Source organism: Agelaius tricolor, unplaced genomic scaffold, assembly GCF_023055355.1.
Source record: "Agelaius tricolor isolate 1412-34295 unplaced genomic scaffold, bAgeTri1.0.p SCAF_69, whole genome shotgun sequence".
Lineage (NCBI taxonomy): Eukaryota > Metazoa > Chordata > Aves > Passeriformes > Icteridae > Agelaius > Agelaius tricolor.
Genome location: NW_027269329.1, coordinates 314811 through 341077, shown reverse-complemented (window position 1 = coordinate 341077; position 26267 = coordinate 314811). Strand labels below are relative to the sequence as shown.

Below are 26267 nucleotides of genomic sequence, written 5' to 3'. Positions count from 1 at the left end.
CCCGGTGGTCCCGGTGCCGCCCCGGTGTCCCGCGCCCTCTCGGTGGTCCCGGGGGGATCTCGGTGCCGCTCCCCCCGTCCCGCCGCCAGGGGGCGCTCTGCTCCCCCCAGCTCCCGAGGTGGGCGTGGCCTGGCCCGGCCCTGCGCCGCCATTGGCCCCTGCCGGCACGGCCGCGTGCGCCCGCCAAAGCGTTCCGGGCGGGAACGGGGGTGGCGGCGCGTTCCGGGTGGCGCGTTCCGTTCCGCCTTCCCCCCCCCCGCTCTGTTCCCCCCCCCCCCCGCCCCGGGAGCGGCCTCAGCGGCGGCGGCGGCGGCGACGACGGCGGGAGGGCCCGGGGGCCGCTCCGGGCCGGGCCGCTCCGGGCCACCCATGGAGCCTCTCGGAGGTAACGGCGGGGCCCCCGCTCGGCCTCGGGAAAGTTTTGGCGGGGCCGGGCCTCGGGGCGGCGTCGGCGGCGCCCGCGGGGTCACGGCGCGGCCTGAGGGGGCGGCGGGGGCGGCTCCCGGGGTCGCTCCCGGGGTGCGGCTCCCGGGGCCGGTCGCGGAGGTTGTCCCGGGGTACCGGGGCGGGTGGCGGGGTGCGAGTGCCGGCCGCGGGTCCCTGCTCAGCCCGGGGGCCTGCGGGGCTGCTCCGGGGCCGCCCCCCGGCCGCTCCCAGTGCGGAGCCCCCCGGGCTTCACCCCCGCGGCTCGGGGCTCCTCGGGGAGGGGACATTTTCCTGCTCCTGTCCCGAATAATTTTCCTTTTGGTGGTTGTTTTCTCCCGGGAGCGCCGGGATTTCCGCGCGGCTGCCCGGTCCAGGCTGGGGTCTCTCCGTTTGGAGCGAAACACGAGCTCAGAAAGAAACCTGGAGTGAGGAGAGGGAGTTCGGGAGTTCCTTTCTCGTCTGGCTGATTCCCGGCCACAGCCCCGGCCCATCCCCAGCTCCAGGGAACCTCACTCCCGGTAGGGGGACGGAGCCTCCCGGGAGTTGTGTTGGATCCCGGTGCACCGGGAATGCTGCGGGGCTTTCCTGCCTGTGAAATGGGTCCTCGGGACCAGGGATCTCCCGGTTCCTACAAGTCACAGAGCTGGAAAGTCCAAACTTCCAGCCAGGATTCTTTGCTCTGAATCATTGACGCTGCTGGGTTTTATCTTCCTGACCTAGCACAGGTCCATGCTGAGTAGTTTGGTTGGTTTGGTTTTTTTTTTTTTTTTTAATGGGATTTTTAAGCTACTTAAAGATGGTTTTGTGCTAAAGGAACTTCTGGAGGGGCCACCTGTGGATGCAGTGTTGGATGTGGCTGGATCGAGGTATCTCCTTTGCCTGCTTCAGCTGGGAGAGCCTTGGCAGCCCCTGGTGTGGGCAGGAGCATCCAAATCCCACTGGGATGGAGCCCAGCTGGGGATGGGAAAAGGAGCTGTGTGCCCAAACTGCTTCAAAATTCAGGACTCTGCTCTTCAGTAATGACTGGTTCGGTTTTTTGTTGGAATATGTTTAATTTTCTGCTGGTGTTGGTGGTGAATCTGTGCCACTCCGTGCCAGGATGTGGCTCTGCTCTCTCTGGGAGATGCTCTGGCCCTCAATTGGCACTTCAGCTCTCCCAGTCCCGAGTTCCACCCTCAACTCATCTCTGCAAAGGGCTGAAAATGGAATATCCTGGCAGGAGCAGCATTGAGTTGAAACATTCTGGGGATAAAATGAGCAGAATTGGTGATGGAGCTGCCGTGGCCTCAATTGCAGAGGGGACACTGGAGCATCCCCTGGGATCCAGGCAAGGACAGCGTGTGCCAGGCCCAGCTCAGGCTGGAAATAATCATGGCCTGGTTTAGGGAGAACTTGGCTCAAAGGGAATTTCTTTGGTGCAGACACTGAGGGAGCTGAGTTTGTTGTCAGTGAGAAGAGAACCCTGTCATTAGAGATTAGAGAATCCTGTAATTCTGGGAGCAGTTGATAACTAGGAGAGTGATGATGATGATGGTGGGACAGGATTTGATGGAGCTGCTGCTGGAGATTTATTGGGCTTTTATCTTGGAGATAAAAAGTGGAAGGTTCTGGTGACTTCATCAGCCCAAGGTTCAGGATGAGCTGGGTGTTGGGAGGAGCCCAGCTGTGTCTGGAGCACTGGGAAACAGCTGGAACTCTGGGAAAAAAAAACCAAAAAAACAAAGATAAAACTGTTCATTGAAGCACATTTATAAAAATGGGATGATTTCCAGAACTTTCACTCCTGCTCCAGCTCCTGAGCACCAGGGTGGTTTTAGGAGCCCCTTTAGGAGCCCTTTTTCCCTGCTGGAGCAGCTCATTTATGAGGATTCTTGTGCTGTCCTTTTGGACTGAGCTAAAACTTCCTCAGAAGTCCCCAGAATGGGGAATCTTGGTGAGCTGTTCCTACCAAGCATGAGGTGCAGCCACAGAGTCACATCCAGCACCTGGAATGGGGAAAATGGGAATGATTCCAAGGAAAATGGGGAAAAAATCCTCAGTCACTGCCTGTGCTGTGTGTTCCCCAAAATCCCTGCTCTTCCCTGTCAGACTGGCCTCATTCTGCACTCCCAGCTCCCCTCCTGGGGGCTGAGGGGCTCCAAGGGTCTCCTGCACCATCAGTTTTATCAGAAATGACTTTTTTTTGTTGATGATGGTGATGATGATGATGATCTGGGTCGATTCCCATCCTGCAAGAGGCAGGCATGGTGTGTGTCCCACCCAGCACTCCAAGGGCGTCGTGCACCTTCAATTTTACCAGGAATTACTGGATTTTTTGTTGTTGATGATGATCTGGGTTGATTCCCATCCTGCAAGAGGCAGGCATGGTGTGTGTCCCATCCAGCATTCCAAAGGTGTCCTGCACCATCAGTTTCATCAGGAATAACTGGATTTTTTTGGTGATGATGATGATGATGATGATGATGATCTGGGTCAATTCCCATCCTGCAAGAGGCAGGCACGGTGTGTGTCCCATCCAGCATTCCAAAGGTGTCCTGCACCATCAGTTTCATCAGGAATAACTGGATTTTTTATTGTTGTTGATGATGATGATGATGATGATCTGGGTCAATTCCCATCCTGCAAGAGGCAGGCACGGTGTGTGTCCCATCCAGCATTCCAAAGGTGTCCTGCACCATCAGTTTCATCAGGAATAACTGGATTTTTTTGGTGATGATGATGATGATGATGATGATGATGATGATGATGGTGATGATGATGATGAGCTGGGTCGATTCCCATCCTGGAAGAGGCTGCAGGGTGTGTGTCCCACCCAGCACTTGCAGCTGGAGCTTAGTGACACAGCACAGGTGTCAGGTCAGGACGGGTGCTGCTAATCCTGGTGCTGTTAGATAACCTGCAGGGCCAGGGGTGGGATGTGGGATGGGATGGGGGCAGCCCTCACTGTTCTGGGGAGCACGAGGAAGCCAGAAACCTCCTTGGGGAGCATCAGAAACCTCCTTGAGGAGCATCAGGAAACCTTGAGGAGCATCAGGAAACCTCCTTGAGGGGCATCAGGAAACATCTTTGAGGAGCATCAGGGAACCTTGAGGAACACCAGGAACCTCCTTGAGGAGCATCAGGAAACCTCCTTGAGGAGCATCAGGAAAAGCTCCTTGAGAAGCATCAGAAACATCCTTGAGAAGCATCAGGAACCCCCTTGAGGAGCATCAGGAACCTCTTTGAGGAGCATCAGGAAACCTCATTGAGGAGCATCAGAAACCTTGAGGAGCATCAGAAACCTCCTTGAGGAACATCAGGGAACCTCCTTGAGGAGCATCAGGGAACCTCCTTGAGGAGCATCAGAAACCTTGAGGAGCATCAGGAACCTCCTTGAGGAGCATCAGGAAACCTCCTTGGGGAGCATCAGAAACCTCCTTGAGGAGCATCAGAAACCTTGAGGAACATCAGGGAACCTCCTTGAGGAGCATCAAGAAAGCTCCTTGAGGAGCATCAGGGAACCTTGAGGAACATCAGGAACCTCCTTGAGGAACATCAGGGAACCTCCTTGAGGAGCATCAGAAACCTCCTTGAGGAGCATCAGGAAACCTCGAGGAGCATCTGGAACCTCCTTGAGGAGCATCTGGAACCTCCTTGAGGAACATCAGGGAACCTTGAGGATCATCAGGAAACCTCCTTGAGGAGCATCAGAAACATCCTTGGGAGCATCTGGAACCTTGAGGAGCATCAGGAACCTCCTTGAGGAGCATCAGGAACCTTCTTGAGGAGCATCAGGCTGTGCTCACTCAGAGCTCATGGAAAAGCTCATTTTTCTCATAGTCTCTGATTGGAGCTGCTCCCATGTCCCACCTGCAAGTCCCCTCAGGACCCCCCTGCTTAGCCCTGAGCGCTTCCAAATTTCAGGATTTTGGAGGGTTTGGGGTTTAGGAGTTGGATCTGTGCTGGTTTTCCACCGTTCTGCAGCTCCCTGCTGCTGCTGCGAGTGAAAACATCCGCGTGGGTCTGGCAGGATTCAATTTCCCATGGATTTGGGCACCTCCTGCCTCACCTGCAGCTCCCTGAGGGTCTGGTTTGGTGTTCCTCATGTCCCTGTGGGGAAGGGATGAGGAGCAGAGCCCTGGGAGTGGAGTTCTGGCTCCCAGCTTGGTTCCTGCCCTCAGCAAAACATCACGTGGCAGATCCGGGGCAGAGACGTCAGAGTTTGCTGCTCCTAAAATATTTCTGGAAGTATTTTATAAACACAGTGGAGCCACAGGTCGCGGCTGACCTTGGGTCAGAATTTGGCCCTAACAAAGAGAATTATTTCCTCTTTCTGCAGCATGTTCAGCTTCAGGATTGAAATCTAACAAAAAAAAAGGGAATTAAAGCCCCATAAATTCCAGTCTGGAAGTTTAAATAGATCCAGTTTTGCTGCTCCACAGCTGGTTGTGATGAGCTGTTTCAATTCAGTGTTCCCAGTGGTTGATTTCCCACCAGGATGGAGCTCAGAGACATTGAGATCTTGGACCTTTAGGTTTGAATTCCTCCCTCAGTTTGCTGATTTTCCTGATGGCGTTGGGGCAGGGCTGCAGCCCTGCCTGAGGAGGGCCGGGATGCTCCACCTGCTCCTGGTGAGTTGGTGGAGTTGGAGCTGCCCTGGGAGAGGCTGTAGGCAGCGAGACAGAGGAGGCTCCAAGGGCTTTTCCCCCTTATTTTGGGTGGAAATTTGGTGTGAAAGGCCTGAATTCCCTTTAGGAAGGATTTGCAGCCTGCCAGCAAGGACCAAACCCAGCTTTGCCCCATTCCCAGGGGTGGAACTGGGCACATTCCCCTGCCTGCAAGGCTGCAGGTTGCTGTCAGTGTTGGGTGGATGCCCTGGCACTTTGAGATGAGGTTTTCACTGGCTTCCCATGGCTCTGTGACCGTGGAATTCCATCTGCATGAAGCTCCAGCTCCTCCTGGCCCGGTGAGGTGTGGCTGCAGCACCGCGATCGCTCCTCAGCCCCGTCAGGAGCCTTGCTGTGCTCAGGCCCTGCGCAGCAAGGGGGGGATGTTTGTTCAACATTTGTTGAAAAGCCTGCAAGGAGCTGTTGGGATCACTGAGTTTAGTCCTAAATACAGGTTTTCCATGTGTTTCTGGTTGGAATGTGCCAGGAACACTCACTTTGGATCACCCCCGTGCACCCCTGGGGGGCTTTGGGGTGTGCTCAGTGCCTGCTCCATTGGGATGGATTTGTGGATCTCCTGGGGCTGGGGTTTCCTCCCTGGGCTCACATTTCCCACCTGTTCTGGAAGGAGGGAAGAGCAGAGAGCATTTCCCTTCCAACAATCAATAACTCTGGGGTGGGGACATCTCTGTCCAATCCCTCAATAAATCCCCAGCAATCCTTCACCACCTCATTGGACCCAGAGTTTTCCATCTGTGTTTTCCCTGGCATTTTTGTGCACGAGGGAGTTTGGAATGCAGTGGAAGAGGGGGTGGGATGTGCTGCTTGCTCCCTCCCCAAAGCTCTGCTGAGTTTTCATTTGCATTGGAATTCCACACCCACCTGAAGGAAGCTTCACCCCTTATCTCATCCTGGAGCTGCTCCTGCAGCTCCTGCCAGGGATTAGAGGATCCAAAAGTGCAGCTCCTAATTAGGGATGTTCCCTAAATTGGTGGAGTAAGAGCAGGAATTGCTGCCAGATCCTGCTCCAGGAATGTGCTGGGCTTTGGCATCACTTCTGGCAGCTTTTCTGGGAGGAGGAATTGAACAACTCCATTGTGGGAAAGGTGTTTCTCCAGCAAAGCCAAGAAATTCCAGGTTAAAGTCTGGATGCTTGGGGGGAGTTGTGCTGGTAGGGAATTTCACCCACCTTTAAGGATAATCTTGGGAAAAAAAAAAATATTTTAAGGTACCAGGTGGGTTTTGCCTGTCTGTAGGGATAATCCTGAGAAAGAGACTTTATTTTTCAAGCACCAAGAAAACAACCAGGTTTGTTCATATTCCACACAATCCTGAAATTTACTCTTACACCTCAAACACCAGCACCTGCCTCTCCCAGCCTTCCCAGATTTTCCCCTTCCAGATTTTCAGCTCTTGATTTTCCCCTTCTTGATTTTCAGCATAAATTCTCTTCCCATTCTTTACTGTTCCTTGATGGCAGAATTTGAATCCCAGCCTTAACAGCTGCAAACTCCGTGGAGTGCTTTGCCCATCTGGACTCCCACGGATGAGGCTCCTCTTCCTTTCCCTCTCTGCCCCAGGAATGCAGAAAATCAGGATTTGAAGGCATGGCAGCAGCACACGCCTTCAGAACCCAACAAAATCCAGATTTACAGAAGAAATCCGTGGTTTTGGGCCCCTCTGGGAAGGGCTCAGGAGTCAGAGGAGCTCTGGAGTGGAAAGGAGCTCTGTCTGGACATTGATTTTGTCTGCCAGAGCAATTGGGATTATTTAGTTGGGATTTTTGTCTGAAAGGGGCTTTTTAAAATATATTTTCCTTAGAACACATCTCCTAATTCTAGCATTTTATCCTTCCCTTTCCCTGCCTCACAGCTGGGATGAGGTGGGGATTTACTCCCTGTAAATGCACAAGAGAAACTTTCTGCTTTCTCATTGCTCCCAAAAATTCATTTATTATATGAATATGTAATAAATGATAATTATATATATAATATTATATAATAAATGATATATTATACAATAACAATATATTATATTATATTACATTATATTACATTATATTATATTACATTACATGACATTACATGACATGACATATTATATTATATTACCTGACATTATATTACATTATATTATATTAAATTATATTACATGACATTATATTATATTATATTACATTATATTACATTATATTATATTATATTATATTACATGACATTATATTACATTATATTATATTACATTATATTACATGACATTATATTACATTACATTATATTATATATTACATTCATATTATATATTATACATTATATTATACATATATTACACTCATATTATATATGAATGTGTAATAAATTATATTTATTATACCATTTACCCCTAATTTGGAAAGAAAAGCTCCACCCCCTTTGACAGATGAAAACTGAGTTTAGCTCATGAGTTTTCCAAGGCAATGCTCATTGCTGGTTACAGCAGAGTGTGGTGCTCCCAAGGAATGCACCTGGAGCACATTGAATTTGTGGGGGCAGGTTCATTCACCCCTCAGCTGGTTCCCAGCTGGGCAGGTGCAGCCCAGGGGTGCTCTTGGTGCTCTCCATCCCCAGGTTGATGCCCAGGAGCCGATCTGGTGCCGCCGACTCCTCCGGCCTTGGCTATGGACATCGTCCTGTCCGACTTTGTTCGCTCAACGGGGGCAGAGCCAGGGCTGGCCAGGGACCTCCTTGAAGGTATGGAAAACTGGGAATCATCCTGGAAATGCCCAGGCTGGGAGGGAAAAGGTGAGGGAGGTGGAGGCTGGAATGGTTTCCAGCGTAGGTGATTAGGGAGTGCCTCTGTTTCTGTGGTGGGTGAGGTATAAGTGCTGTTGTTCTACCTGGAATGGGGGAAATGGGAATAATTCCGGGAAAAATGGGGAAAATTCCTCAGCTTCCACCACCTGGAATGGGGAACAATGGGAATAATTCTGGGGAAAATGGGGAAAATGGGAATAATTCCAGGAAAATGGGAATAATTCTGGGGAAAATGGGAATAATTCCTGGTATGTGGGAACGTGGCGTTCCCCTTGCACACCAGCTCCTCAGCTTCCACCACCTGGGGATTGACACCACCTGGATGGGGAAAAATGGGGAAAATGGGGAAAATTCCTCAGCTTCCACCACCTGGAATGGGGGAAAATGGGAATCATTCTGGGGAAAATGGGAATAATTCTGGGGAAAATGGGAATAATTCCTGGTATGTGGGAACGCGGCCTTCCCCTTGCACACCAGCTCCTGAGCTTCCACCACCTGGGGATTGACACCACCTGGATGGGGAAAAATGGGGAAAATGGGGAAAATTCCTCAGCTTCCACACCTGTAACGTGGAAAACGGGAAAAACAGAGGCTCCACCTCCCCATGCAGGCAAGAACTGGGACCTGAGCGCGGCGCTGAGCGACTTCGAGCAGCTGCGCCAGGTGCACGCCGGGAACCTCCCGCACTCCTTCAACGAGGGCCGGGGCTCCCGGCCCCCCGAGAGGGAGGTGGCACGGCCAGGGAGGCCCCCCCTGCAGCGCCAGGATGACCTCGTGCAAGGTCAGTGTCCTGGAGCAGTGTCCTGGGTGGGCAGTGCCCTGTGAGAGCGCAGAATCACAGGATGGTGAGGGTGGGAGGCGCCTCTGAGGTCACTGAGTCCAACCTGTGCCCCAAAACCTCGACCAGGCTGTGGCACCGTGTCCAGTGTTTGTTTAAACACATCCAGAGATGGGGATTCTGCACCTCCCTGGGAAGAGCATCCCAGTGCTTTGTCGTTCTTTCAGTAGAAATTTTTTTCCTAATTTTCCAACCTGTCCCTTCCCTGAGGTAGCTTGAGACTGTGTCCTCTGCTTCTGTCAGGGACTGACCCCACCTGTCTGCACCTCCCTTCAGGAAGGTGCAGAGGGCAATAAGGGCACCTCTAAACCCCTCCAGCCTGAACAACCCCAGCTCCTTCCAACGTTCCTCACAGGGTTTGTGTTCCAAGCATTCCACTTTTGCACAAACAAAGGCACAGCAAAGGATGAGAATTCTTTTTCCTTTCTCTGAGGTTCAGAATCACAGAATGATGAGGTTGGGAGAGACCTCTGAGATCACTGAGTCCAACCTATGCCCTAAAACCTCAACTGTAGCACCCAGTGCCATGCCCAGTGTTTATTTAAACACATCCAGAGATGGTGATTCTACACCTCCCTGGGAAGAGCATTCCAGTACTTTATTATTCTTTCAGTAAAAAAAAAAATTCCTAATATCCAACTGGGAAGACAATTCCAGTACTTTATTATTCTTCGGGTGAATTTTTTTTCCTAATATCCAACCTGTATTTTCCCTGATGTAGCTTGAGACTGTGTGCTTAGAGGCGACCTTCTTGCTCTCTACAACCTCCCTAAGGTCACCTCAGAGCCTCCTCTTCTCCAGGCTCCTGTTAAAACACCTCCCAAAAGTGGCAATTTTCTAGAAAAAGAAGTGAACAAAGCAACGAATGGCTCTGAGGTGAATTCCTCCAGGCCTATGAGATCCCTTTTCACCTAATCAAGGAGAGAAACTTGTGGGTTCCTTTCCTTTCTAAGGGGACAAAGGATGGTTTTGTCACACCACTCCCGCCCCACTTTGCCGGTCGTTCCCGCTCCTTTCCCGCAGAGAAGCGCCTGTCCCGGGGCATCTCCCATGCCAGCTCCACCATCGTGTCCCTGGCGCGCTCGCACGTCTCCAGCAACGGCAGCAGCAGCAGCGAGCACCTGCTGGAGATGCCCATCTGCACCTTCCAGCTGCCCGACCTCACCGTCTACTCCGAGGATTTCCGCAGCTTCATCGAGCGGGACCTCATCGAGCAGTCCATGCTGGTGGCCCTGGAGCAGGCTGGTGAGTGCTGGGGACGTGGGACATGGGCAGTGGCACCCACAGGAGCACCCTGGGGTGCTGGCGTCTGCTGGGCACCACCCTGTGGTGTTCTCTGGGTCCCCCATGGCAGGAGGGGAATGATGAATCTGACTCCGTGTTCTTAGAAGGGTAATTTATTATTATATTATATTATATTATATCATATCATATCATATCATATCATATTATATCATACTATATCATATATTATATTACATCACATTATATTCTGTTATGTTATATTTACATTACATTACATACATCATATCATATAACATCATACATAATATTATGTTATATCTTATTATATTATATTGCATTATATGATATTAATTATATTATATTAATTATATGATATTAATTATATTTATTATATTATATTGTCATATTATATTGTCATATAATACATTATATAATATCATATATTATATTACATTGCATCATATTATATTACATCTTATCATATTATATTATATTATATTATTATATTACATTATATTATATTATTATTACATTACATTACACTATTTTACATTATATTACATCACATCTTATCATATAATATATATAATATTATGGTATATATTATTATATTATATTATGTTATGCTATATAATATAATATAATATAATATAATATAATATAAATAATATAAATAATATAAATAATATAAATAATATAAATAATATAATATAAATCATGTTATATTATGCTTTATTATATTATGTTATATTATATTATGCTACATTACATTACATTATCTTATTATATTATGCTATATTAAAACTATCCTAAAGACTAGAGAAAGGATACTGACAGAAGGCTTAACAAGACAATGATGATGATGATGATGAAATAATAATGATGCTGAAAACTCCTGACTCTCTCCAGAGTCTGACACAGCTGGGCTGTGATTGGTCATTAAGTCCAAACAATTCACCTGCTGGATAAACAATCTCCAGCCACATTCCCAAGCAGCAAAACACAGGAGAGGCAAATGAGATGATGTTGTTTTCCTTTTGCTCTGAGGCTTCTCAGGAGGAGAAATCCTGGGCAAGGGGATTTTTCAGACAATGTGACAGTGACGCTGGGATATCCCATGGATGCACATCCAGCAGGGAATTATTCCATCATTTTTATGACCTGGTGCAAGGGTGGAGTAGGAGCTGCTTCCCTTCACCCACGGGAACTGAGTGCACACAAGCCAGGGCTGTTGTCCCTGTGCTGAGAGGGAGAACAGCCCAAAACTGGCATTGCCTCACCCCGAGCTGCCTCCTGTCAGTCCTGGGGGGACACAGGGAAAAGAGAATTCCTGATAAATTCTGGAGGTCAGTGCTGCTGCTCCAGCAGTGCCTGCTGGGGAGCAACCCCCTGGTTTGGTTCCAGGTTTCTGGAGAGCTCCAGGGGTCTGGGAATGAGGAAATGAGGGAATGAGGGGACATCCAGGGATTTGGGAATGAGGGAATGAGGGGAAATTCAGGGATTTGGGAATGAGGGAATGAGGGGACATCCAGGGGTCTGGGAATGAGGGAATGAGGGGACATCCAGGAATTTGGGAATGAGGGAATGAGGGGAAATTCAGGGATTTGGGAATGAGGGAATGAGGGGACATCCAGGAATTTGGGAATGAGGGAATGAGGGGAAATTCAGGGATTTGGGAATGAGGGAATGAGGGGACATCCAGGGGATTTGTAAATGAGGGAATGAGGGGAAATTCAGGGATTTGGGAATGAGGGAATGAGGGGACATCCAGGGATTTGTAAATGAGGGAATGAGGGGACATCCAGGGATTTGTGAATGAGGGAATGAGGGGACATCCAGGGATTTGGGAATGAGGGAATGAGGGGACATCCAGGGATTTGGGAATGAGGGGAAATTCAGGGATTTGGGAATGAGGGAATGAGGGGACATCCAGGGGATTTGTAAATGAGGGAATGAGGGGAAATTCAGGGATTTGGGAATGAGGGAATGAGGGGACATCCAGGGGTCTGGGAATGAGGGAATGAGGGGACATCCAGGGATTTGGGAATGAGAGAATGAGGGGACATCCAGGGATTTGTAAATGAGGGAATGAGGGGACATCCAGGAATTTGGGAATGAGGGAATGAGGGGACATCCAGGGGATTAGGGAATGAGGGGACATCCAGGAATTTGTAAATCAGGGAATGAGGGGACATCCAGGAATTTGGGAATGAGGGAATGAGGGGACATCCAGGGGTCTGTAAATGAGGGAATGAGGGGACATCCAGGGATTTGTGAATGAGGGAATGAGGGGACATCCAGGGATTTGGGAATGAGGGAATGAGGGGACATTCAGGGATTTGTAAATGAGGGAATGAGGGGAAATTCAGGAATTTGTAAATGAGGGAATGAGGGGACATCCAGGAATTTGGGAATGAGGGAATGAGGGGACATCCAGGGATTTGGGAATGAGGGGACATCCAGGGATTTGGGAATGAGGGAATGAGGGGACATTCAGGGATTTGGGAATGAGGGGACATCCAGGGATTTGGGAATGAGGGAATGAGGGGACATTTATGCTGACAGGGAAAATCCTCACCCCTGGCACCGGGAAGGTTCCCGTGAGGGATCTCAGGGGGGTTTACATTTACACTCCTGCTGTTTCTGTGCTGCTGCACACACCAGAAAACACATCATCCCTAGGGATAACAGACACTCTGAGGGCCCAGCTTCCCCCTCTCCTGCTCAGGAGCTGCTGTAAGAAATATTCTCATGTTTTGGGAATGAGCACTCGATCCCAGCGATCCCATTACACGGCAGTGCTGGGCGCTGACAGCGGAGCTGCTGCTGCCTCTGGTGCAGATCAGCCCCAGATCTTATCCCAGCAGAGCAGGGCTTGGCTCCCTCTGTCCCAGCACAAAGCAAATCTGGGGCTGGGGGTTGCTGGGTGCCTCAGCTGTGGGCTGGAGGCGCCTCCAGGTGTGTTGAGATGCTGTTAATGGGAAGGAGTTTAGAAATTCAGAGTTTTAGAAAATGTCTCTGGAGGTTTGAGTGTCTGGGAGCTGTTAGAAGTGAATGTTTTGTCTGTAACAAAGGGCTGTGGTGCAGCTGTGAAATATTCCAAGCAGGGTTTTGAGCATGGTGCTGTGATCTGCAGGGACTCCCATTATTAATTTAGCACACACCATCCTTAGGGGATTAAAGAAATACATTTTACAGCTCAATAAATGTTCAGATCCTCTTCCCCACGTCTTCAGAGCTCCTGTTACACCATTGGGGCAGAGTGAGCGCTTTCAAAGTGGCTGAAAACTTCAATGAGATGCTCTGGGAATGCTTTGAATGGGCTTGGAGTGGCATGGAAAGGTCTCTGCCCTCAGTGGAGCCTTGGCTTGACACAAGCCCTGGTGGATCAGCACTCAGGCTTTGCTCTGAGCTGGGAATTTGCACACTGGGTTTGTTTGAGTCACACAGGGAGGAGCAGTCCATGGTACCTGAGGGTATTGGGGCATAAAAATCATGAAGAACTGAAAGGTCCTGAACCCTTGGAGCCATCCCTGGGCCACTCCCCGTGCCTGGAAGCCAGAGTGGATTCCTGGTAGCCTTGGGGAAGCCATTTATGGTTTGGATGAGGCAAATCCTCATTTATGGCCTGGATGAGGCAAATCCTCCCTTCAGGCTGGGTGGAGCCATCAGCTCCTCCCCATTGCTGTGACCTGTTCAGGTGGCTCCTGCTGGGAAATCCACTGGGATTTATCATCCCCTGTGGGGTAGAACAGGCTCATGGTGCTGAGGGATCCAATGGATGCCAATGGACTTTTCCTCTGTGCAGAAGATCTAGAAAGATCCCTCAGGCTCCTAAATCCAGTTGATTCCCTGCAGAGCTCCCAGGGCTGGCTCTTGAGAGCCACACACACAGAGTGAAATGTGTTGTTTTCAACACTTCTGGGCAGCTCTTGGAGTCTCTGTGGTCGAGATGACTCCAAGGTGTTGAAAAATCTCCTTTTCCCAGCCCCACAATCAAAGAAGGAGTCAGGATCTCTCAGCTGTGGTTCTCAAGGTTGTTTATTTTTATTTTATTTCATTCTTTTTCTGACCTGCTGAGATCTGCCCAGCACACTGAACTGCCTTGGGGTGCTGTTATCTTTTTATACTAAAAACTGCCTGTACTTTATTTACAATAATTTTCCAATCCCTGTCACCTATGTTAGACACTCTGTCTCTATCCTAAACCAGTCCAAAAGTGCCACCATCACCCAGAAGATGGAGGACAAGGAGAAGAAAGAGGAAGGACAAGGCACACCCAAATCCCTCCATGCTGCCTCCTGAACCCCCATTCTAAAAACCCCAAAATTCTACTTTTCCACCTTGTGATAAATTCACTCTCATTCTACTCAAACTCTTGTGGCTTGTAAATCTTCACATAAAGTTGGTAATTTTCTCCATGGGTTAAAATCCAAGGCACAGGTGTCTTCTCCTCCATGCCAAGGTCTCTGAGCCCCTGCCAGGGGCTCAAATCATCCAGGGCAGCCAGAGGAATTTCCACCCAAATCCCTCCATGCTGCCTCCTGAACCCCCATTCCAAACACCCCAAAATTCTACATTTTCACCCTGTGATAAATTCACCATCACTCTACTCAAACCCTTGTGGTTTGTAACTCCTCACACACAGTTGGGAATTGTTTTTTCCATGATTAAAATCGAAGGCAAAGGTGCCAAGGTCTCTGAGCTCCCTGCCAGGCTCTGGAGCCCTCCAGGGCACTCAGAGGAATCTCCTGGGTTCTGAAATTGTTTTCAACACTTCTGGGCACCCTCTTGGCCTTTCCAGCAGGAGCCAAACCCTGCCAGGAGGGTTGGGTTGGGTTGGGTTGGGCGTGGGGTTCCTTTGGAGCCGATTTCTCTTGCGTAAGCGGAGTCAGTGCAAACACTTGGGCACAGAAATACCTGTGCAAGGTGTGTCCCCTGAGCCCCGGCTGGGACAGGGCTTGCACAACCTCCCAGGCACCAGCCAGACATGCCAAGAGCATTTCTGCTGTTTGGGGATGCTTTAAGCTCTGTTTTCTGCCTTTAGTTCCTCTCCAGCTGCTCTCCCTGGGGTTGCACAAAGCATTCCCAGCAATCCCGTGTCTCTGTGCTGGGATCGTGCTCCAGAAGAAGGAGAGGCTCTGAAAATGAAAGGAAAAGGGCTGGTTTCCTGCAGGAGCAATTTCAATACAACTTGGAAACCTAAACAGCCTCATCCAGCCAAAAACCTGCACAGGATGCAGAAAAAGCCCTGGAACAAACGGCAGCCAAGGAGGGACATTGAGGGCAGGGCAAGACACAGACACAGACAGGGGGTGCAAAGTCCTGATCCAGCCCAGCTTCCCTCCCTTGGGAAGGGCTGAATCTTCAGCCACACTGGGCATTTCTTCCAACCTTCTCCTTTTAGCTGCTTTTGCCTTGAATCACCACAGTGACCCAAAACTCCCAGTCTGAAGCGCTGTCAGTTTGCATTTGCAGCAGGAAAGCTGCTGGGATCAGCAGAAATCCTGGAATATTCTGCCTAAAAAACAGTGAGCAGGGAAATGTGGCCATGAGAGACTTGAAACTGGAGGGATTTGGTTCTAAAAAGCAAAAAAAAGGTTGATTTCCCCTGGAGAAATTGTTTGTGCTGGGTGCTCCTGGTGGCCTTTCCAGCCTGATGGGCTGTGGGGAGGGAAATAAAAGATGTGGGGGAAAAGCAGATAGAGGAGAGCTGCTGTGGGTGGAATTCCTGGCTCCTGTTTGTGTGTAATTCTGCCCCAAATCCAGCCCAGTCTTTTCCTGGCATCCTCAGGGAGTTTTGCAGCTCCAAGCTCTTTTTGTTGCTTTGTCCTGACTCTTCCTCACCCAGTCCTGGGCTGGGTCTGTACCTTCCCACCTGCCCAGATGCTCCTTCCACGCTCTCTAAACTGCTTGTTCAGCTGGGTTTTTTTCCAGAAGGGCTGAAATCCCCTCCTGCAGTGCCCCCAGAGCCCCCCAGTCCCATCAGTCCATGGTTTCACACTGTCCCCAATCTCCCCAGGCCGTCTCAACTGGTGGGTGACGGTGGATCCGAGCTGCCAGCGCCTGCTGCCCCTGGCCACCACTGGGGATGGGAACTGCCTGCTCCACGCTGCCTCCCTGGGTAAGATTGGCCTTAATCCACAAGGAAACAGCCACCAAATCCCTGGGGGAGATCCCACACCCTCCTCTGGGGGCAGGAGCCATCCTGGATGCTGCTGCTGTGCAGGAGCAGTGGCTTCAAGGGAGGGGGCTGCCAGCAGCTCCTCAAGTCCTTCTCCCACTCTGATGGGCTGTGAGGGGGGAAATAAAGGATGTGGGGGCAAAGCAAAGAGAGGGGGAAAAGCAAATTTCTAGGTGGAAAATCCTGGCTGTTATTTGTGTGTAATTCTGATTTGGGCGAGTTCCCCTGAAGGAAATGTGGGATAATGGAGCAGCCCCTTCCCTTCAGTGGCTCAGGGTGCCACACCAGCTCCTCCTGACCTTCCTGTTCCTTCTCCCCCCAGGAATGTGGGGCTTCCATGACAGGGATCTGATGCTCAGGAAGTCCCTGCACACCCTGATGGACAAGGGAGCGGAGCGGGAGGCGCTGAGGCGCCGGTGGCGCTGGCAGCAGACCCAGCAGAACAAGGAGGTGGGAGCTGAGTGCTGGTTTGGGCCCTTTTTGCCATCCTGGGAAAACATCCTGGGCCTTTGGGAGGTGCCAGCCTGGAATTTTGGGCTGTGCTGTGGTGAGGGGTGTCCTGCAGTCAGAGCTGCAGCAAAAGAAAAGGGTCTTGGGATTGATGGGTTGATCCCCTTGAGCCAGGTCCTAGAAACTCCTGGAGATTTACAGCACACCAAGATAGCTCAGCTTCCTTAGAAGGCATAAAATGAGCAGGACAGCTTCTGTGATAGTGTTGGAAACAGAAAAGTTTTATTAAAAAGCAAAATAACAAGTTCTAATAAAAGGCAAAATTCTCTTCTTTGCAGAGAAAAACCAAGCCAGGGGCAAGAGTTCCTTGCTCCTGGTAAAACACCTCACAAAAGGATTCATTCCTTTGTTCTCTTCTTTTTCTAGGAAATTGCTTAGGTGAGACTTTCCTGTTTGTCCCATTAGCAATCCTCAGGTCCCCCAAGTTCCACGAGGTCTCATTTTACCTAAATGAGGAGAGAAACCTCTGGACCTTTTCCCTTTGTAAAGAGACAAAAAGCAGTTTTGTCACTCCATCACCAGAGAGCACATTCCTCCATGGGCCCAGTGACAGGACAGGAGGAATGGATTGAAATGGAGAGGGGAAATCTGGGTGAGCATTGGGAATGGAGGCCGTGCTGCAGAACGTGTTGATTTCTTTTTTGCACAAACCCATAGAGAAAAGTTGTGCCGTGGGTACAAACCCCCTCTGGAGCAACTGGGAGCGCTTGGCTTGGATGATTTTGGATTCTTTGTGCCGTTTTTTCCAGTCTGGCCTGGTCTACACGGAGGAGGAGTGGCAGAAGGAGTGGAACGAGCTGATCAAGCTGGCATCGAGCGAGCCCCGCGTGCACTACGGCACCAACGGCGGCGGCTGCGGCGGGTACGGGGCAGGGGCGCGGCCAGGGCTGCAACAGGGAGTAAATCTGCACCCAGGGTTACTACAGGGAGTGAATCTGCACCCAGGGCTGCAACAGGGAGTGAATACTACAGGGAGTAAACCTGCACCCAGGGTTACTACAGGGAGTGAATACTACAGGGAGTGAATCTGCACCCAGGGTTACTACAGGGAGTGAATCTGCAGCCAGGGCTGCAACAGGGAGTGAATACTACAGGGAGTAAATCTGCACCCAGGGTTACTACAGGGAGTAAATCTGCACCCAGGGCTGCTACAGGGAATAAATCTGCACCCAGGGCTGCTACAGGGAGTGAATACTACAGGGAGTAAATCTGCACCCAGGGCTGCTACAGGGAGTAAACCTGCACCCAGGGTTACTACAGGGAGTGAATCTGCACCCAGGGCTGCTACAGGGAGTGAATACTACAGGGAGTAAACCTGCACCCAGGGTTACTACAGGGAGTGAATACTACAGGGAGTAAATCTGCACCCAGGCTGCTACAGGGAGTGAATCTGCACCCAGGGTTACTACAGGGAGTGAATCTGCACCCAGGGCTGCTACAGGGAGCAAATCTGCACCCAGGGCTGCTACAAGGAGTGAATCTGCACCCAGGGTTACTACAGGGAGTGAATCTGCACCCAGGGCTGCTACAGGGAGTGAATCTGCACCCAGGGCTGCTACAGGGAGTAAATCTGCACCCGGGGTTACTACAGGGAGTGAATCTGCACCCAGGGCTGCTACAGGGAGCAAATCTGCACCCAGGGGGGAGTGAATCTGCACCCAGGGCTACTACAGGGAGCAAATCTGCACCCATGGTGCTCCAGGGCAGGGCAGAGGCTCTGGGTTGCTCTGGTTGGGGTTTCAGGGGAAGGACAAAGATCCTGAGGAAGCACAAGGCCCAGGGAGCGTCCCAGGAAAGGATTTTGGGGCTTCTTCTGGTGGGTAGGACAAGGATTGGGCAGGGAATAAATCTTTTCTTTGTGTTTTCCTTGTGTTCCCTTGTGTTTTCCTTGTGGTTTCCTTGTGGTTTCCTTGTGCTCCTTTGTGTTTCCTTGTGTTTCCTTGTGCTCCTTTGTGTTTCCTTGTGTTTCCTTGAGTTTTCCTTGTACTCCTTTGTGCTTCCTTGTGCTTCCTTGTGCTTCCTTTTGTTTGTTTCCTTGTGTTTTCCTTGTGTTTTCCATGTGTTTCCTTGTTTCCTTGTGCTCCTTTGTTTTCCATGTGTTTCCTTGTTTCCTTGTGCTCCTTTGTGTTTCCTTGTGCTCCTTTGTGTTTCCTTGTGTTTTCCTTGTGTTTTCCATGTGTTTCCTTGTTTCCTTGTGCTCCTTTGTGCTTCCTCCTGCTTCCTTGTGTTGTTTTTCCTTCTGCTCCCTTTTGTTCCCTTTTGTTTCCTTGTGCTGCTCACTGTGAAATGAGAATAACCCAGAGCTGAGCCTTTTTGCCATCTCCCTCGTGTGCCAAGGACACTTCCCAGCCACAGCTGTCCTCATCTTTAGCTGAGGGACTCCCAGCCATGCCAGGCAGCAGCTGGGCACTCCCTGGGCACAAACCCTTGCTTTGGAGCAGGACATTTTGGCAACCCACACCCAAACCCTCAGATCAGCGCTGAGCTCGGCCTCTCCTGGCTGTGGAACCTCCTGCTGGTGCTCCAAAGCCAACGTGTGAGCACCCAGGGGATGACATTCAGCTTCTCCTTTGCCCAAGGGTGGAGAGCTCAGAGGAGCCGGTGTATGAGAGCCTGGAGGAGTTCCACGTCTTCGTGCTGGCCCACGTGCTGAAGAGACCCGTGGTGGTGGTGGCAGACACCATGCTCAGGGACTCAGGGGGTGAAGGTGAGACCTCCCTGTCCTCCCAAAGCCTCCCTGAGCTCTCCACCTTTCCTTTCCACCCCTTCTGGGGCCTCTTTGCTGTCAAAGCTGCTCCTGGGGTTGGGAATGGTGCCCCCCATGGAGGGGCCAGGTCAGATTTGGATCCCAACCCAATTTCCACACAAGGGTTTTTTTTCTTTTTTTTTCTTTTTTTTTTACCTCTACACACACATCTAGAGGTGAGAAATTCCATTCCCTGAGTGGTGGATTTCCCTCCATTCCCTGGGTGTTGGATTTTCCACCATCACCTTCAGTTCCCTGTCATGGAAGGTTAATCCATTTCCATCCTTCTGTGGGCAAAGTTTGTCTTGTGGGGGAGTGAAGAGGAAGGCTTTTTATAGAAAATACCAGTTCATTCTACATTTGAAATCCTCCTGATGTAAAATAAACATCTATTTTGGGCTGTGGTTTTGTTTCATGTCCCCTGAGATGACAGATAATTGCAGGTGAGCCCTCAGTTGAGCCAAAGGGCTCATTCTGGAGCAGCTGCAGCACAAACAGCTCTGAACTCTTGAACCTGTGATCAGAACTAACCACTCTCAATTGTTGCCAGCATTTGCCCCAATTCCCTTTGGAGGGATCTATCTGCCCCTGGAGGTCCCAGCCAGCAAATGCCACCGCTCCCCTCTGGTTCTGGCTTATGACCAAGCTCATTTTTCTGCCCTGGTCTCCATGGAGCAGAAGGAAAACACAAAAGATCAAGGTGAGTGCTGAGATTCAGGTGAACAAACTGAGGAGGAGGAAGGTTTGGGAGTGCTGGGGAGGAAGAGCTGGCCAGGACCCATCAATGTTCACTGTCAGCCCAAAAACCCAACAGTGTCCTGACCTTGGAGCTCTTCCAGTGCCCAAAGGAGCTCCAGGAGCTGGGGGGAGACTTGGGACAAGGGTGACAAGACAAGGGGGTGGATTCCCACTGGCACAGGGCAGAGTTGGGTGGGATATTGTGCAGAAACTCTTCCCTGGGAGGGTCATGGTGCCCTGACAATTCCACGGTCCCAGGCACGGGGATTTGCCATCACAGCTCACAAAGCTCCTGCTGGGTGCTGTGCTCAGGCTTGGCTCCACGTGTGGAATATTTGTGCTCCTGGGCTGTAAAAGTGACATTTGTGTCCCATTTCTGGCAGCTGTGATCCCCCTGACAGACTCTGAGCACAAACTGCTCCCCGTGCACTTCGCCGTGGACCCGGGCAAGGAGTGGCAGTGGGGGAAGGATGACAGTGACAACGTCAGGCTGGCCAGGTTGGTGACCTGCAGGGCTCCATGGGGGCCTGGGTGACCTGCAGGGGGGTCTGGGTGACCTGCAGGGCTCCATGAGGGCCTGGGTGACCTGCAGGGCTCCATGAGGGCCTGGGTGATCTGCAGGGCTCCTCCAGGGCCTGGGTGATCTGCAGAGCAGAGAGCTCACAGGTGAAGCTCACAGTCCTGACCCCAGCTGGGTTTTCTTGTGCTGGATGAAAGCTGTGCCCAGGGAATGGCACTGTTCAGCTTTTCCTGCATTTTCCTTCATTTTGATGTCATTTGGGTGGGGCTGTGACATCTCATGAGCTTCATTCCCACATCCAAGTGATGATGCTCCAGACCCTGGGGCTCTGGGCAGGGTGTAGCTCAAGGCACCAGCAGCAGTGGAGGATTTCCTGTGATAGTAGCATAAAAAATGTGCAAAAATTTTTCCATTTGCCAGGAAATCCTTGTGTTGTGGGTCCCTGGAGCAGGGAGGGTGGTGGCCACCAGCCCATGCCTGGTCTGGGTGAGGCTTTGGGCAGATCTCACCATGGTTTGGTCCCAGCACTTCCTATGGCTGAGGCAGCAACATTTTGATTCCAACACCGAGGAATTTGATTTCTCCCTTTGGGGTTTTTTTCATTGAAAGCAAAGCTGCATAATTATCCCTTTTGTGCCCTTGGAAAACACCCATTTAAACACACAACACAGGGAATCATGTGAATATGGGGGAAGATATTTCCAGGTGGGAAATGGCTCTAACTTGTGGCTTTCCCCCCCTCCAATGGCAGCGTGACACTGTCACTGGAAGCCAAACTGCACCTGCTGCACAGCTACATGAATGTCAGATGGATCACGTTGCCTTGTGACATGCAGGTAAAGGGACCAGGGGGATCTTCTTTACCTATGAATTATTCAAGCCCTCCTCTCTACAGGAAAGCTGTTGGAGGGCTTTACCTGGGGGGTTCTGTGCCCACAGGAATTGTGGCTGATTCTGCCAGAGAGCAGGGAAGTGACTCAGTTTTGCATGTGGGACCCTTTTCCCCAGAGCTTTCCACGTCCATTTTCAGTCTTCACATGACCCAGAGGCACCTCAGGGACACCCCCATGCTCCAAACAAATGGGAGACTGGGACAAGTCTCAACCTCCTCTTCCCTGGGTTTGCACCTGAAATTTCCCTGGATTTGCACCTGAAATTCCCCTGGATTTGCACCTGAAATTGCCCTGGATTTGCAAGTGCAGGTGTCACAGAATCACAGAATAGAATCATAAGATCCTGGACTGTCTCAGGTTGAAAAGGTGCCACGGGGATATTTAGGGATGTGCAGGATGCGCTGGGGACGCCTTTCTCAGTGTCCCCTCTGTGTTCCAAGCCACGCCACCTCCTTTGCTTCACCTTCCACCTGGAAATCTTCACCTGAGGGGTTTCCAGACTCTGATATTTGTCTTTTCTCCCTCCCCAGGCGCCCCTGGCTCAGCCAGAATCCCCCACGGCCTCGGCGGGCGACGACGCTCGCTCGGCGGCGGAGTCGGGCGAGTCGGACAAGGAGTCGGTGTGCAGCAGCTCTGCCAGCAACGGGGGCACCAGGGCAGCCAAGGACAGGGAGAAACCAAAGAAAGAGAGGGAAAAGGAGAAGGAAAAGGATAAAAAACGAGCAGACTCGGTAGCCAACAAGCTGGGAAGCTTCGGGAAGACTCTGGGCAGCAAACTAAAAAAGAACATGGGGGGCCTGATGCACAGCAAGGGCGTGAAGGGCGGCGTGAGCAACGGGCAGGGAGACACCCTGGAGAAGAAGAAGAAAGGATCCCTGAAGGCACGGAAGGACAGCAAAGAGGAATGTTCCCCTGCAGATTCGGCTCCTGCAGAGAAGCCTTGTGCAGGTAAAGCAGCCCTGGAGAAGCCCTCGGATCCCTCCAAGTACAGCAGCGACGTTCGGCTGAGCCTGAGCATCCTGCGCGCCGCCATGCAGGGCGAGCGCAAGTTCATCTTCGCCAGCCACCTCAAAACCAGCAGCCGGCACCAGTTCCAGGAGGAGATGATCCAGAGGTACCTCCTGGACGCTGAGGAGCGGTTCCTGGCGGAGCAGAGGCAGAAGGAGGCAGAGAAGAAGGCGCTGGGCAGCGCTGCCCCGGCCAAGAGGCCGGAGGGGGAGGTGGGTGCCCAGCGGAGCGAGGAGGCGATGCCCAGCCCCGCGTTCTGCCAGCCGCCCCCCAGCTACGCCCCCCAGCCCCTGGAGCCGGCCGTGGCTGCTAAAATCGCTGCTTTTCCAGCTGGCTATTCCGGCGTTTTCACCTTCCCCAGGCCCTCTATGGGCAGCGCCGAGGGGCTGCACCCACCCGCGTGTGCCGAGGGCCGGCGGCAGCTGGCGGGGGGGCCCTGTGGGAGCCTCCCCCCCTATGCCACCCTGCCCCGGCACCACCAGGGCCGGCTCGGCCCCTGCCCGCCCGGCCCTGCCCACCTGGGCCGGTTCTCCCCCACGGACATGGAGATCCAGGCTCCCTTCCCCTCCGAGTGCGAGGGCTCCGGCTGCCTCCTCCCCCCGCACAGCAACGGCTGCCGGGAGCTCCAGGAGCAGGACAAGGGAGGAACAGTGGATAAAGTGAGAAGCCAAGGCCTCTACAACATCCAGCAGACCAAGTGCAAACAGCCCAACTGCAGCTTTTACGGACACCCAGAGACTGGGAATTTCTGTTCCTGCTGTTACAAGGAGGAGCTGCGGCGCAGGGAGAGGGAGGCGCTGGTGCACAGGTTCTGAGGCTCCCCCTGTGCAGATCCGGACCCCGGGCACGTGGGGAATGCAATAACAGAGATCCCTTTCGGTTTTTACACCCACCCACGCTCCTCTTCCACTCTGCAGGAGGTGGAGCGGGCCTTGGGCCTGCTGGGATGGGCTGGGAGCGTGGCAGGGGCTGGTGGGAGTGATGGGGTGCAGGAGGGAGAGAGGGGGGAAGCAGCCCCTGCCCTCCTGGAGCCCCTGCAGGGGAGGAGGAGGAGGAGGAGGAGGAGGAAGATTCCCAGGGGGGCTGCTCGGGTCGGAGCACAGGGTGAGGGGGGAGAATTCCTCAAAAACTCAATAAACCAGACCAAAGCTTTGGGAGTGGGCAGGGGGGAGCAGCTCCCACCAGGTCCTTCCCACTTCCTGACCACCTGGGACGGAGCAAAAATGCCCCATTTTGAGAGTCACAAAACCTTTTAATGGAGTTTTTTAACACTGGTTTTATTCTGTATTTCTTCTTGCTGGTACTGAGCGACAGACACCGCGTTGGAGTTGGACTTTGATGAGGTGAGGGTGGGTTGGACACCCCCCAGCCAGTCCTGGATGACTCCGAGCGCCAGGACAGGCTCAGGGCTCTGTCCCCTCCTCTCCTCCCCGTGAGCTGAACTCTGGTTTTAAAATGTTGTTTTTAAACTCTTTCTGAGGCAGGGGGGACTCCCAGAGCTCAAGGGATTGGAGGTTTCTCTTCCCCAGCCCACAGGAGATCCTGGCTCAGCATCTCCTGCCAGGAATTCCCAGTGAGCCTGGGGCAAATCCCCCAGGAAAAGCCACTGGAAAGGGGTCCCAGAGCACCCCCAGCCCCATTGTAACTCCTACTTGAGCACAGCTACTCTGTACTACCTCTGATCCTGATTAACTCGGCTCCGTTGTGCTGAGCCACCAACTGACCTTTAGGCTGCGGAATTAATCCATATTTTTTGATAACAGGGCTAAAAAAGCAGAACAAGAAGGTGAAATCCTCCCGTGTTGTTCCTGACCCCATCCCGGCCCCCTGGCTCCCAGGGTGGGATTCACTTTAGCACTGCGATGTTTGCACAGAATTCCTTGGGGTTTTGTTTTTGGTAACTGCAGCTCCCAAACCGGGCCTGATCCTGCACGGAGTGAGGTGCAGCATTTCCTAGCACATGGAAATAAACCAGGAGTTGTATCCCTCAGCCAGAGCTTTACAACATTCCCTCCTTTCTATTTTTGGGTTGATTTTCCAGAAGGAATCAAACTATGCAACCCCTTCCTGCCCATGGCCATTGCCAGGAGAAGGGATGAGGCAGAGGAGCTGCAAGTGAGCTCGGGGGATCACCCCACGCCTTACACTTGGCCCTAAAAATGTTCATTTAGACCTAAAACCCCCTGAGTTAAGGCCTTTCCTACACCTAAATGCCCCCAAACAAGGCTTTTCCTGGTGGGATCCCAACACTTGGAGTCCAGCCAGCAATGCTCCTTTGTCTGCAGATTTTCAAATCCAAATTTCAGACACCCCAGGGATGGTTTGATTCCTGTGTTGTTTTCCCTGGTTTTATGAAATCCCCGAGCGTGGCTGAAGCTGTGGGAAGGGGAGGGTGTGACACCCACTCCAGCTGGCTCCTCTTACCTGGGAACAAATTCCACGTTTTTCCCTCAAACTGCAGGAATTCCAATGGACTTCAACCCCAGGCAGGGCCATGCAGTGCTGGTTAAACAGCACAAGCTCTGCCCCGTTTGGTTCACCCCAAATTTGAAGCTGTGATGGTTAAAACCCGACCCAAACCCTTCACTATTTACGGGCTCTTGGTTCAAATTCCACTTTCTGATGTTTATTTTTCCCCAAATCGGAGCAGCAGCTTTGTTTTGGTGTTGGGAATATCCCCTGGAGCAGGGATGCCCCAGGGCACGGGAGGGCAGGGGGAGGCGATGCTTCAGCACTCAGGTTTTGGGGGAATTTCTCTCCTTTTTGGGTAGCTCCATCCCAGTGCAGGCTGGATTTGGGTGAGGATAGGAAACCCCCTGGGAGGGGAGAGGGAGAAGGCAAAAAAATCTGTAGGAAAAGCAGCAGTGCTGGAGGGAAAGCTCCAAAACTGGAGGAGAAGCACCAAACCTGTCCCAGGAGGGATTTTTCCACAGGGAGGCTGTGGTGTGACCCCAAGGTCAAACTAAGTGCACTTACTGGTGTGGTTGGAATTCAAATTGATCCTGGTGGAGGAAAACTTTGTCTTTCAGCGTGTGTAAAACCCGTTCATGAGATTTGATTTGGTTTTATTAAATGAGATTCACCCTCGCCATCCCCGAGGAGGCCGGGGCAGCTTTGGGTCTCACTAACGCGACACCGAGTGACCTGAATTAATTCTGCAGTGGTTTATTCACAAAAAAAAAAAAAACTTCTTTTTTTTTTTTTTTTTAATTAATTCCAGATTAATTGGTGATATTTGGCCTCCTGGTGAACAGGGCCAGAGCGTTGCACTTGGGCTGTACCTGTGGCCTCGTTGTGGCACCACAGACTCATTGACAATAAAAACCTTCAGCTGATGCACCTGAGGCTCCTTCATCCCCAATTCCCTCCTGCGGCTGCTCCTCATCCCCTTCTCCATCCAATTATTTGGGGATTTTGGGGTTATTATTTAGATTATTTATTGTGTGATTCCATTTTGGTACTAATTCTTGGCTTTCATTTAAAAAAGAACACCCTCAAACACCCCTCCCTCCCTGTTTCTGTCTATCCTTGCTGCTCTTTTCCCCAGCTGCATCCCTTTGGTACCTGAGGCTCAGGACGAAATTAGGGATAAAACCCAGCATGAGCCATATGGATGCTGAAGCTTTACATGGAAAAGAGGTTTGGGGGTGGTTGGGGATGGATGGTGGAAGGTGGGACCCCAGGAGCCGTTTCCCATGGGATTCCTGGATTTTCTCTCCCA

The 26267-nt window shown here is 51.5% G+C and overlaps 1 protein-coding gene across 3 annotated transcripts; it reads left to right on the top strand.

The window, feature by feature from the left end:
• Window positions 1-233: 233 nt before the first annotated feature.
• Window positions 234-25885, top strand: OTUD7B (OTU deubiquitinase 7B). Of its 3 annotated transcripts, XM_071417316.1 has the most exons (12): window positions 234-385; window positions 7679-7801; window positions 8475-8645; window positions 9726-9947; window positions 15970-16071; window positions 16454-16581; window positions 17391-17503; window positions 19221-19348; window positions 19938-20087; window positions 20509-20623; window positions 21397-21481; window positions 22069-25885. In XM_071417316.1, exons 2-12 carry the CDS (start codon window positions 7729-7731, stop codon window positions 23359-23361), a joined length of 2580 nt encoding a protein of 859 aa, XP_071273417.1. In that variant the 5' UTR covers window positions 234-385; window positions 7679-7728; the 3' UTR covers window positions 23362-25885. The 3 variants fall into 3 exon arrangements, with proteins under 3 accessions (XP_071273417.1, XP_071273418.1, XP_071273419.1); XM_071417317.1 differs by lacking the exon at window positions 234-385 and having other exon boundaries at window positions 7320-7801; XM_071417318.1 differs by lacking the exons at window positions 234-385; window positions 7679-7801 and having other exon boundaries at window positions 8481-8645; window positions 9656-9947.
• Window positions 25886-26267: the final 382 nt, after the last annotated feature.